Source organism: Pygocentrus nattereri, chromosome 11 (genome assembly GCF_015220715.1).
Source record: "Pygocentrus nattereri isolate fPygNat1 chromosome 11, fPygNat1.pri, whole genome shotgun sequence".
Classification (NCBI taxonomy): Eukaryota; Metazoa; Chordata; class Actinopteri; order Characiformes; family Serrasalmidae; genus Pygocentrus; species Pygocentrus nattereri.
The window spans coordinates 37592872-37605533 of record NC_051221.1 but is presented as its reverse complement, the minus strand read 5'-3'; the positions used below and the strand labels follow the sequence as shown (position 1 = coordinate 37605533).

Here is a 12662-nt window from a genome sequence, read left to right as displayed (position 1 = left end):
CTCATCCCAAACCGAACCTTGGGGCAGTCATCGGCTGGAGGTTAGGCATCCAGCCTCGTGACCGGAAGGTCGCCGGTTCGATCCCCATAGCCGACAGCACATGACTGAGGTGTCCTTGAGCAAGACACCTAACCCCCAACTGCTCCCCGGGTGCTGCGGATTGGTCTGCCCACCGCTCTGGACAAGTGTGCTCACTGCCCCCTAGTGTGTGTGTGCTCACTAGTGTGTATGTGGTGTTTCACTTCACGAATTCGTTAAATGCAGAGATGAAATTTCCCCATTGTGGGACTAATAAGGGTCACTTAATCTTAATTAATCTTAAACTGATATAAGTTCAAAACTGAATGTGTAGCTGGATGCTATGCACTGAAGAGGAATTAAATAAGGACATCTAAACTGGCTTATAGCACAACTGAAAAGTGAGTGAAAGTAAAACAGTGCTCAAAAGAGGAAAACACTGTTTGCTGTAATAAAGATACACAGAGGAGATATGCTGAGCACAGTGCCCTGTGTCAACAGCAACGGTTCCACCATAGTCTCACTCACAAACAGTAATCTACATGCAGTATACAGTAGCTTTTTACTGCCAAAGCCCCTTTCACTGATACAGGCACGAGGCACGCCAGGCACTTTGGGAACTTATTGTATTTTCACTAAGCGGCAGTAAATAAAGAAGTTGAACATGGTTGTGGTTACATAGACCTTCCCACATTGGCTTTGGTATTAATGGTCCTTTTCAATAGGGCTTGCAAAGAAGGGGAAGGAAAGTGGTTCTTTGTTTGAGAAGATAAAATGCTCACTACAGTTTGGCCTGGAAAATGTAAATACTTTGGCAAGATGAAAACCGCCACGCATGCGCACAAGCACACACTCTCGCCAAGATATATACCCTCATACACTCACAGATAAACATGAGCAAACTCTTGCATGCAGGATCAGTGTTCCGGAAAAAAACCCCAGGGAAATGTACAATGTACAATTCATAACAACTCATAACAAAGTATCCATTGCCAGGTGTATTAATAACACCTGCATGCTGGTGAGATTCACCCGGAAGTTTTTCAGCAAAACACCTCAGGGAGGCCTTTTAAACTTCTGTTTTTTATGAAAAAATAAGGTGATGTTTTTTTATCATAATAGAGAGAAAATAAAACAAACATGGCCTGTGCAACAGTTATGCAACACTTTATTTTTCCCACAATGTTTACTCTAAAAAAGAATAGCATTGTGTCCAAAAATATGAATCAATATCACGTAATGTCACTGGAGGTGTTCAAACCTGTGCATATGACGGGAAGGCAACTGCAAAATGAACATAAATAAATAAATAACCATCAGCGGCAAGAAATTATTCAAAGCATTTCAGAAATGTTCGTTACAGCTTGCTGACCAAAAATGAGAGAAAAAGAGGAACTTGGACATTGGTAAAACATAAAAATCAAGATAAAGATACAAGCAAAACAATATATATATAAATAGGTTTAGAGTAACTGGTGAAGGACACGCCACCTAAATAAAGAGTGACGGTTGGCCAGTATAATGTGGTATTATGTATAATGTACAAGGTCACATAATTCACTTTGTTATATTACAGCGTACATTATACTACATTACACAACACAGCCTCGATCCCTGTGTCATATAATCTGACATAATACCTTTAAAAGAGTTTAAAGTCTCTCTTCCACTTTTTAAAAGCACAAATCAAGACACACAATACGGAGACAGAACTAAATATAAATATTTGAGCATGATATCCGGGGGTCTGTGAAAAGAAATATTGAAACCAAAGCTGTACTGCTTGCTTTATGCTTTTTGAAAAGCCAAGCTGGTTATTTGTTTCAGAAAAATGAATCACACACAGAATCCCAACCATTTAAAAGTTTACTTCCACAAGTTGAACTTAGCAGCAGCTTCATAAACACATGAAGGCATGGAGTATCAAGCTTAACCGTGCCACTTTACCAGTATCCATCCTAACTACAACCCAGGGATACAAATAACTCCAAAAAGTCACTTACAAAATTGACAAAAATGGTAGTACGGTGCAGTTTATTCTCAGTAGAACCAGCAATGTCACTAATAACTAAGACAGTGGCAGTGCTATTGCCAGATTTACATCCTAAGTGAGACACATCAATAAAATTTTGCTCCCCTTGTACAGCGGATGTACAGCTTATATTGTATTTAGATCAGCATTCAATTTTTGGTTCAGGTATTTGCATTTTTGTGATTCTAGAATAAAAGAGTTCCTGGAAATAGATTTTTGAGTTGCTTTTTGAATTCATCCTCCATAAGAAACGACCCCTCTCTACTCTGAATTTCCAATATTCTTGTAGTGTTATTTTTCATAATGGCGCTGAAGTAATCTGGACAATAATGTTGAGGGCTTTAAGCTAAGCTGAGTGATTTATAGCTTTATCTGACCATGAGGGAACACACAGAGAGGAAAGGGAAAGTTTTACAATGTCCCACGAACCTGACGTTTTATCAGAGAGTGCAGACAGGAAGCAATACCACAGAGTGCTTTAATCTTTTATCCTCCAGGATTACACAGGAAAAACACATACACCACACACATGTACGCCACGTATAAATACATCACACACACTGTAGTTAGACCCTTACAATCCCAGACTTATTCCGCACTAAGGCTTATTATTCAGTAACTACAGGGGTTTCAGTGCAAACTTCTTGAGCTATTCTTAGATTATAGAAGTGTGTAATAAAGCTTTGGGCTTTGGCCTGTTAGGGGGCTAAATGTACAGTAGCAGCACCTTTCGTGTACAAGTCCCTGGCTCTGAGTTTATAATTGTTTTCTTCTGACTGACTCACTGGGTTCCTGTCCGTCACGGTGCTGAATGCCAGTAATCTCAGCGTGCTTCTCTAATCTCACTCTGCCCATTTTATCGCAGCTCATCTACTCTTTTACACTCTGCAGACCTGAAAGGGGAACTTCCCCTGTCAGTCGGTTGATATTTAAAACTTGTGTATTGATAGCTTGAAATAAATTGACCGCTATCTTCTTAAAGTATTAGATTACATAGGGAAAACGATCAGCCCCTGAAATGTCAGTCACGCATTAACTTAAAGGACAGCTGAATTCATTTGACTGATTAAAGGATTGATAACAGAATTGTTCAATTAATCTAATCAAAGCAGGCCTGTTTGTTCTTGAAAGCACTGATGATTAAAAAATGATTAAGTTGAACTATTACCATGTACAGAGGTGGACGAAGTACACAAATCATGTGCTTGTGTCCTTAGTCCTTACTCTAGACCTCCACTTGAGTAAAAGTACAAAAGTATTTGCCTTCAAATGTACTTAAGTATAAAGTAAAAGTACTAAAAGAGTAATTCTGGCTCTGATGTCCTGTTATCATTTTTATAACCAGACTGGCTTCATGAACTCATTTCAGGTGAAAGTCCTCCAGCGTCTCTCTTGGTAAACCAGTCTTTTAATAGAACGTCATTAATTAGTGACGCTGACATCTATTAACATGATCATAAGCACAAAACACTGAAGGTAAACAGTTTCCATCAGGGAGAACCGAGCGGCTCTGAAATCACTTTTCACACACAAGCAAAGTTTCAGGTTAAGATTACTTTGTAAATTAGTTACAAGCTGAATAAAAACTGGCTTTAAACTCAGGATCACAGATGAGCTCCTTTACTGTGTTGATCTGTAGGCGTCTGTTCATAAACATAAACCAGCCCAAACTAATTTACTATAAAATGAAAGTGTTTGTATGAATTCAGAAAAAAAGAAACGCGTCAGTCACGACTGCATATGTGGACATATTTCTATATTGTGGTTTATTTACACAAAGTTAGGTTAGTTCATCATTTAGGTGACGGATGTGCTCCCAAGTTTTTACGCTGCTGCGCTGACGTTGAACCGTGTGCTGCACTGGGTTGGTATGACCAACAGGTCAAAACCAGCTCAGAACAAAGTGACCGCTGTGCCCTGATTGGTGCTCTGGCTTTGCGCTTCTTTTGTTTTGACATGTTACGTTTTTATACACACAGAAACCAAAAGGAACGACAGATTTCTCAAAATGCAGGAGGAAAAAGTCGGATATTAGACTCTGAAATTAAGTAAAAATTTGCCCAAAATGGAAATACTTAAGTACAGAAACGAATTACATTTACTTAGTTACTGTCCACCACTAACCATGTACCACTTTCCAGGGAAAATGCATTTTGTGCTTGCTTACAGCTAAACCATAAAGAATCTTATTGAGGACATCTTCATGTATTTTCACTGAGAAAATCAGCAAAATATGTCATTTGTTCTCGTTTAAACTTTGGTATATGACTGTAAACAATGAGATAATTGTTTTTTTTTATCCACTGTATGTAAAATTGTGACAAATGATATGCACATAAGCCGGTATGAAGGCTGATTTCTTCAACAGTGCTGATTATTACGTGTTGTCATATTAAAACATATTCAGAACACACCATATACAATAACCAAACAATATGCATTATCGCTCTAAAGCAGGGTGTGGTGGTCCTTGGCATTCCGATGCCATTATTTAAGCAGCAACAAAGAGCAACCTTGACCCTTGTGTCAATGAGTTTGAGTCTGTTAGAGAAGCTCAGTGACACAATATGTTCCTCTGCTGAATTAAATGATTTTCAACAACTGAAAAAAGTATTACATCCTTCTAGCTTTTAGAAAGATTCCCAGGCTGCTGCGTTGAAATAGGTAATCACAGCAGTTGTTGTTCGATAGCTCACACAGCATTTTACAGGCGTGATACGCACAAGTGCCCCAAAGCATCTAACCAGAAATGCAAATACGATTCCTGAACAAACTAATGGCTTGGAAGCTTTGCTTTTTTTATCGATGGAGATTTAGAGATAATGTGCGAGCAATTGTGGTAGTCCTGCCTGGTCTACATTTCCAAAAAGAGAAGTACCACAGAGAATGGGCAGCACGAGGAGAGGTTTGACGTTGTCACATTTAAATGGGCCTACATTTAAATGGACCCAAGCCCATTACACGGCATTTGTTGGGGCAGACTATAAAAATCAGTTGCTCATCTGAAATCTCTTAAATACCTCTTTGAATATAGCGTTACCTGCTGAGCCACACCTGGTTCTAACAGCCATCCCATGACACATACTCAACAGGCAACATGGTGAGTTTTAGAAATGAGAAATTTTAGAAATGAGAAATTATGAGCAATTATATGAAGTAATGTACTTATGAAGTAAATCATTATAGTAAAAAGTGAGTTTGTTAGAACATGACTTGCAGTGGTAATTGGGTCGTTTGTTGTACTTTGATAGTGATAAGATTAAAGAAATGTTTCTGTGTAAACTAATCATACTTTGTAAATCCTACTTTGTAAAAATGTAAAAGCTTTGACTTTTTACAGGGATCTCTAGATACGGACATCAGCCAGGACTTTCAGGATGCCATTGATGTGATGCAACGACACTCTGAAATATTCTACTGTGACGCAGGTGAGCAGCTAAAAACGTTTCTTTTTCTTTATATTTTGAAGCTACGAGGTGTTTTGTTGCTTTTTAAAACAAATGTAGATCTGAAAAGTAAGATTTATAATCAATGTATAAGAACAAATGCCAAAATATAGTAAATAAAAAGCTAAAAATCTCTACAAAATTACAATATTTAATTTAATACAATTAAATAATTAACATAACTATTATTATTATTATTGTTGTTGTTGTCGTTGTGGTTGTTGTTGTTGTTATTATGCTCTTTCCTTTCATGTAGACACTAAATACTATGAGTCTCTGCGGTGTCAGGACTCTTCTGTGTCATACCCTGCTTCTTGTTACCATTCCTTTTACAACCCCCATGGTGGGGGTCCAGGAACCACATGTGACTGGGGGGAAGCATCAGTAAGTACACAATGCTTGACATTTGCAACACAGAAATTGGTTTGTTAAATATGTTGTTTGCTGCGGTGCTTTTAAAAACTGTTTTATAATTGAGCTCCCCTTCATTGTCCTTTTGAGTCTTGGTCTCATGTCGTGCCAGAGGCATCTCCATGGGGAACAGCTGAGCCCCCAACACTTTACCCAATCCTACCAGAACGCATCGGAAAAAGTGAGCAGTAGCTCTGTTTTATCTTTGTCGGTCAGCCTTTTGTCCTGTACGTCACAATTCATTCAACCAAGAAAAAGATTGACTATTTTGCTCTATTATTAACTGTATTATTAAATAAATAAATACAGTAAAGTGTAAGAAGAATTTCTTGTTTTCATGATGAACTATTCAGTAGCCATTACAGTTACCATTCAGTAGCTGTTAATACTGGACTTCCTTGAGGAGAGCTTTGGAAATGATTTGGCTAAGACTTTGACAGATAAAAATTGCCCCCCTCTAATATTAGAGCAAAATAAACAACTTTTTATATAATTTTCCCAGTACTGTATGTGGCTACAATCCTAGCTCAGAAGTAAAAATAAAGAAACTAATTTTTTTGCCTAACTTAGCTCAGATGCATCTTCTCCTTTCTTCTTTTTTCATGGGCAGCCCGTAAGAAGCTCCGTCTGTACGAATACTTACATGAAGCCCTCCATGATGCCAGCATGGGTGACTCCATCCAGTGGACAGACCGTGGGAATGGCACTTTCCACTTCATCTCCAAGAACAAAGAGAAGCTGGCTGAATGCTGGGGACAGCGCAAGGGCAACCGCAAGGCCATGACTTACCAGAAAATGGCACGTGCCCTACGCAACTACAGCCGCACTGGGGAAATCATCAAGGTGCGGCGCAAACTCACCTACCAGTTTAACCCACTGATCCTACAGAGACTGGGCACCGTGGCAGCTACCAGCTCTGGGCCCTCAGTGCAAGACCTGCTCGCTCACCAACAAGTCCCATCTGACCAGGGTTATTACTGCTCAGCTGGACCTGACTGGCACAGCTGGTACGGGCAGTACCCTTACCAAGGGGAGTATGACCTCACTTCTGTACTGACATCACGGTCTGAAACGGCCTGAAAACATGTTTCAACTGAGCGAGCCATTCCAGACCCTTCCATTTTGCTATATTCACTTGTATGAACTCTTATGGGACAGTTAATGCTATGAATAAACCAGACCAAAAAATAATGGCAAAGGTGAACTCCTCTGGGGCCACTGATGCTATAAGATGAACCAGACTGAAAAAAGTAGCCCTAACAATGTAACATATGAACTTCTGTTGGGCGCTATAACATAGACCACAGTGAAAAATAATGCTTTATCTAGTTATCTTCTTACGTATCCACTGATACAATGAGATAAACCTGACTAAAGAGTGTGTTATGTAATCCTCTAAAGTACAGTGATGTAAATACTCAGAACATGCATCTTTTTTATGTTGTTTTCATTTAGAAAGATCCAATAAATTTGTTTTCTCTTTGCTATTGTCTGATCTTATTTTACTCATGACACATGATTTCCCCAAATACATATATATAAACTGAATGTTATCATATTTAATTAACATGTTTTACTTGACTGTTTTTATTTTAACCCCTTACCAAGCCATGGACCCACCAGCCCAGTTCTGTTACACACATCTACAACCTAAGAAAGCTCCATTAGTTTGCACTGAAGACCCTATAGTTAATGAATAATAAGCCTTAGTATGTAATACACCTAGAATGTTAAGGGGTTAAACAGGACTCAGGACTTGATGGGTCTGCTTTTGGTGCTTGGGTGGTTGGCATAGTGTAGTGGTTAACACCTCTGCCTTCTACACTGTAGACTGGGGTTCAATCCCTGACCAGGGCAAGCACCCTACACTATACCAATAAGGGTCCTTGGGCAAGACTCCTAACACCACCTTGGCCTACCTGTGTAAAATGATCAAATTGTAAGTCGCTCTGGATAAGAGCGAATGCTGTAAATGCTTGATTTTTTAAATGGTAAAAATATCGCTCACACCTTTTCCATTTCTCTAAGAGGAAAATAAATGTTTACTTAGGAAAATGAGTGAAAATCACATTTCATGTTCAATTGCTTGGCTGCAGGTATACTCACACATACAAATATGCACTCTTATTACTACACCACGGTAATGTGTGACTGAACAATGACAGTTTTCATCTTGAAATTCATGACCCAGCGAGGTGTTTTCTGCTAAAGAATCAGACACTTGGGGTGTTATTGTGTGGTGGCTGGGCTCCTTATCTTGCTCAGTTAGGAGGAGGATGTGGTCAAGGGAGTACATAATGTTTACAAAGCCAGAGAGGTGTGTAAGAGGCAGATCAGGAGCTGCTGCTGTTATGGTGGTTGTGGCTTTGCATGTGTGCAGGACATAGGCGAGCTCAGAGAGACCGCTCTTGTCATATGGGTCGTAGATCACGATAGGGAGGCCTGTCCAGTGGTCTGGAGATACCTCAATAAGAGTCGGCCAGAAACACCATGGATCATTAGCACTGCTGCAGGGTTAGAAACGAGTCACCCAGTCTATTTTTTTAGCATGTGTGTCTAAGGTCTTGATAAATGGTAATTTTCTTAGATTAGCAGAAAAGTGCCATTTGAATTCAAGGGACTGTTCCTGTTACAGAGCAGCAGAGCAGGATGGTAAATGTTCCTGGACATGACTTACCACAATGAACTCAACAGAATTTCAGTTTATGTCTAAAAGATAAATCTGTGTCTTGTTGGACAGAATATCTCACAGGCCTGTCAGACAGATTTGGAAGTTATCTTGGAGTTTCTTGAAGAGCACTGGAGACAGGAGACTAGAAGAGGGGACTTGTGGGAAAACAGTGAGTAATGGCATTCCTCCTTGTAGCCACAGATTGAGAAATGTAAACATGTAACATGTTAAATTTGCTTTGTTTAAACGTTTCCAGAAAATCTCCAAAAATGTAACTTTATTTGAGAGGGAAACACGTTATTAACCTTCAGTGTGAGTTGAGGTAAGAAGATTATATGTAATTTTTGGGCAATTTTTGTCGGTCCATTTGTGACACTGTGTAAAGCTTATACTTGAAATAAAAAAAATAAAAACGACCAAAATGGAGATACAATGGTTTTTCCTGGTAGCGACAATATATTACATCAATCCAACTTAGCCTTTCAGCTTTCTAATTTTGGCATTAACTGTTTTTTTTTAAGACGAAACTGTCATATTTGAGTCAACATGTCACTTTTTCCTGTGCAGTAATTTTTCTATAACTAACAGGGATGCACAATGAAATCATATCTGTATAGGCAGATAGTTGATATAAGATGACCGATATTTCAAGCTTATATTTGATGGCATTTTTTTTTGACTGTTTAGATGATGCTGGGCTTTTGCTCTAAAATGTCTGGATCTTACTAAATTCTGTACTTTATGGAACAGAACCTCTTATCTCCAATTTTGACATTTTTCACTTTCTGACACAATTTAAAAATGCCCGTTGTCCTTTATATTTTCTGTAAATCACGATGAATGGATCAAAGCAAACAGCCCAAAATGAGTCAGAAAAACACCTGGTTCCATTGACTTAAATGAAAAGTAAAGTAGGCTTTTTGTTTGTCCTATAAAGTTACTATTTTGGAGTTTTTTTCCGACAACAGCGATAAACTGGAATAAAGGCAACAGCATCGATAGATAAGGACATGAGAAATTGAATAACAGCATTGGCCTGAAACTCCCATTTAGTGCATTCTTAGAAGTTACATTTCAGCCGATTGTCCATTTGTGTATTTAACCAACAGCTAATTCCCATGAGCGCGCACAAATTGTCGGTGCAGGTTATAGTGATGCATCAAACCACTTGGATTCCTTACAACTGCTTTCTGCACCAAAGACTCAACAGGTAAAGGAAGTCCATCACAGCTCAACTCAAAGGTCAACATGTTTATGCTACTGCCTTAAAAGCTTTCCAGCTGCTACCTAAATCTATTCCAATTGCACTGTTTTTCTATTATATAGGATGCAGGACACCAGCTGAAGATGACTGGATTTGATCCAGGTGTGCAGTCTGGAATGAGGGAATCGGTAATCCAGAGTCTTTGCACTGAGCCGGTTTTAAACCCCCTTGCTTCTCCAGAGAGGCCTTTAACTCCACATGTAAAACCTGAGCAGAGGCCTGAATCATTGCCCAGCTCTACACCTGCAAGCAGAGGTAAGTTCTGCTTTTGTGGTTTAGTAGATAATATCAGAGCAGCTAGGCACGGCCTTTGGGAACAATAGCTTAGGAGTGGCCTGTCCTGCCCATAACTGCCACCACACCATCTACTATTCTCCCTTATCTCTCTTCTGTGTGTCATTACCACTAATAATTTCTCCACAGAGGCTCTTTCCATTGTTTCTTTTAGGAGAAATGCTTAGCCTCTGCCAAAAAAGGTCACAACCTTCCCACCCACACACACAATGCTTGTATACAAGTCTGTTTCTATGATTGCAGGGAAAAGGCTGCGCCTCTTCCACTTCTTGTTTGAGATGCTGGAGGACCCCGGAATGGCACACTGTGTGTCATGGGTTCCTTCTTCAGCAGGGGTTTTCCGGTTCTCCTCCACACACAAGGAGCGTGTGGCTGAACTCTGGGGCCAGCGCAAAGGCAACAGGAGGCCCATGACCTACCAGAAGATGTCCCGTGCTCTGAGAAACTATATTCACTCGGGGGAAATCATCAAAGTGAGGAAAAAACTGACCTACCAGTTTAGTGGAGCCACCCTCACTACATTAAGGAATCAGCAGGGAAAGAAAAATGCCCTACACTGACACAAGATATCTTCCCTAAAGTACTGCATAGTAGTATGATTCTGCACCTGCCATAGTGACTCTAACAAAACCCTGCTTGGGTTAGCAGTTAAACCAGCTATGTGGTCTCAGTCTATTCTGTATATGACGTATATCAGTTCTTGATGTTTTAAATGATATCAAGCCGTTGTATTGAATGAAACAACCCAAGAGCAATGTTTTAAATATTAGACATTAGATTCAAACGGTCAAGAATGTAAAAACAAAGGAAATTCCCTTAAACATCTTGTTCTGTAAGGACACCTATTGCTTCTATGAACAGCACAGCTCTGTATATTTCAAACAACAACATCTTACACTTGTTCAGTCCTTTACTTAACATCGCATCACACCCTGTCATTGAACGTACCATTTCAACACAATAAACTCATCTTTACTTTGTATGTCCGATCTAATGGTTCTCTTATGCTTAGGGATGTCAAATTATTTTTATCGGGTTGGGTAAATGAGTAACATTGTGCCTCATTCTGCAATATCTTCAAGCTTTGTTATTGAAGCTCCTAAGAAAAAGTCTATGGCAGATTCATGGCGTGTTTTTAAAGCACAGCATTATTCTCACCTCTTGAGTGTCTGCAGATTCTGTTCTTATCTAAGAACAAATCCCAAATAAGAAAACACTGGTGCACTTCAGAAATTTCTTCTGAAGATCGTAAGCCAACAGCTATTCATTTGCTTTATTTAATGAGAAAGCTTCTACGAAAACCATGTAGTTATGAATATTTATGGTTGTGGCTTTGTTGATCCCCATGACATTAATCACAGAAACAACAGTGACAAATAATAAGGCTGTCATACATATAGTTTTATGCAAAAGTCTGCCTAAGTTAACACCACCTTTGCATGGAGCAAACTTAAATATGACATATTCATGCATGTTATCACGGACAACTATTATCTAGTGGTTGGGATAGTGTAGTGGTTAACACCACTGCCTTCTGCAATGTAGACTGGGGTTCAATCCCCACCTGGGCAAACACCCTACACTACACCAATAAGAGCCCTTGGGCAAGACTCCTAACACCACCTTGGCCTACCTGTGTAACAATGATCAAATTGTAAGTCGCTCTGGATAAGAGCGTCAGCCAAATGCTGTAAATTTATATGCTGAATTTAACATAATGGGAAAAAATAAAACATGAAATGTGGCATGTGCATAAGTTTGGACCCGCCTTAGGTCAATACTTTATAAGAACCCCTTTGGCAAAAATCTCAGCTTCCAGATGTTTCTTGAAGCCAAGTAACACTCTTTACTTGATTGATTTAGAAGTTTGTCCCTACATTTCTTTGCAGACGCTTCTAGTTTGGAGACATTCATAGGTTTTCTTGCATGTTTAAGATCTATCCTCAGATTTTTAAAAATGTTCACGTTAGCGAATTGTGAGGGCCATTTCAAAAACTTAAATCTTTCATTTCTTGAAGTAGTTCATGGTGGATCTTTCTTTATGTTTTGGATCATTATCTTTTCTTCTTCAGTTTCTTTACTGAATTTTGGACACTTGCCTACTAGGATCCTTTCTTCCCTCTGTCTCCACAAACATCTCCTGTGCCATTGGCTGCCATGCAACCTCAAAGCATTACAGATCCACACCTGTGCTTAACAGTCGGCAAGACATTGTTTACTTGAAATACTTTTTTTCTCTCCAAGCATTACAATTTAAATACATTTTTTTATTTATAACTGCGGCACCAAAATGCCTCTGGTTTATTTAAGCATTGTTTTGCATACTTCAGATGCTGACTTTTGTGATGAGATCAAAGATAATATTTCCTGCAGTAAATGGTGTTTATGCAACAATTGCACAGTGGGCCGGTGTATTAAAATTTTTCTGCCAGCTAAATTTTCCTTGGCAGTGATGTGGGGGTTTTGCTTTGCATATCTAACCAGTATGTGAGCAGTTTTTGAACGGTTCTCCTTGATTTTCATTTT

At 39.2% G+C, this 12662-nt stretch overlaps 2 protein-coding genes across 2 annotated transcripts; both read left to right on the top strand.

Moving 5' to 3' along the window:
- The first annotated feature begins 5018 nt into the window (after positions 1-5018).
- Positions 5019-7394, top strand: spic (Spi-C transcription factor (Spi-1/PU.1 related)). Its single transcript, XM_017716392.1, has 5 exons — positions 5019-5150; positions 5391-5478; positions 5753-5880; positions 5998-6088; positions 6518-7394. Exons 1-5 carry the CDS (start codon positions 5148-5150, stop codon positions 6985-6987), a joined length of 780 nt encoding a protein of 259 aa, XP_017571881.1. The 5' UTR covers positions 5019-5147; the 3' UTR covers positions 6988-7394.
- Positions 7395-8023: 629 nt separating this feature from the next.
- Positions 8024-10992, top strand: spi2 (Spi-2 proto-oncogene). Its single transcript, XM_017716389.2, has 5 exons — positions 8024-8047; positions 8648-8747; positions 9688-9788; positions 9905-10097; positions 10380-10992. The coding sequence occupies exons 1-5, from the start codon at positions 8024-8026 to the stop codon at positions 10694-10696; spliced, it is 735 nt and encodes a 244-aa protein (XP_017571878.1). The 3' UTR covers positions 10697-10992.
- The last annotated feature ends 1670 nt before the right edge of the window (positions 10993-12662 follow it).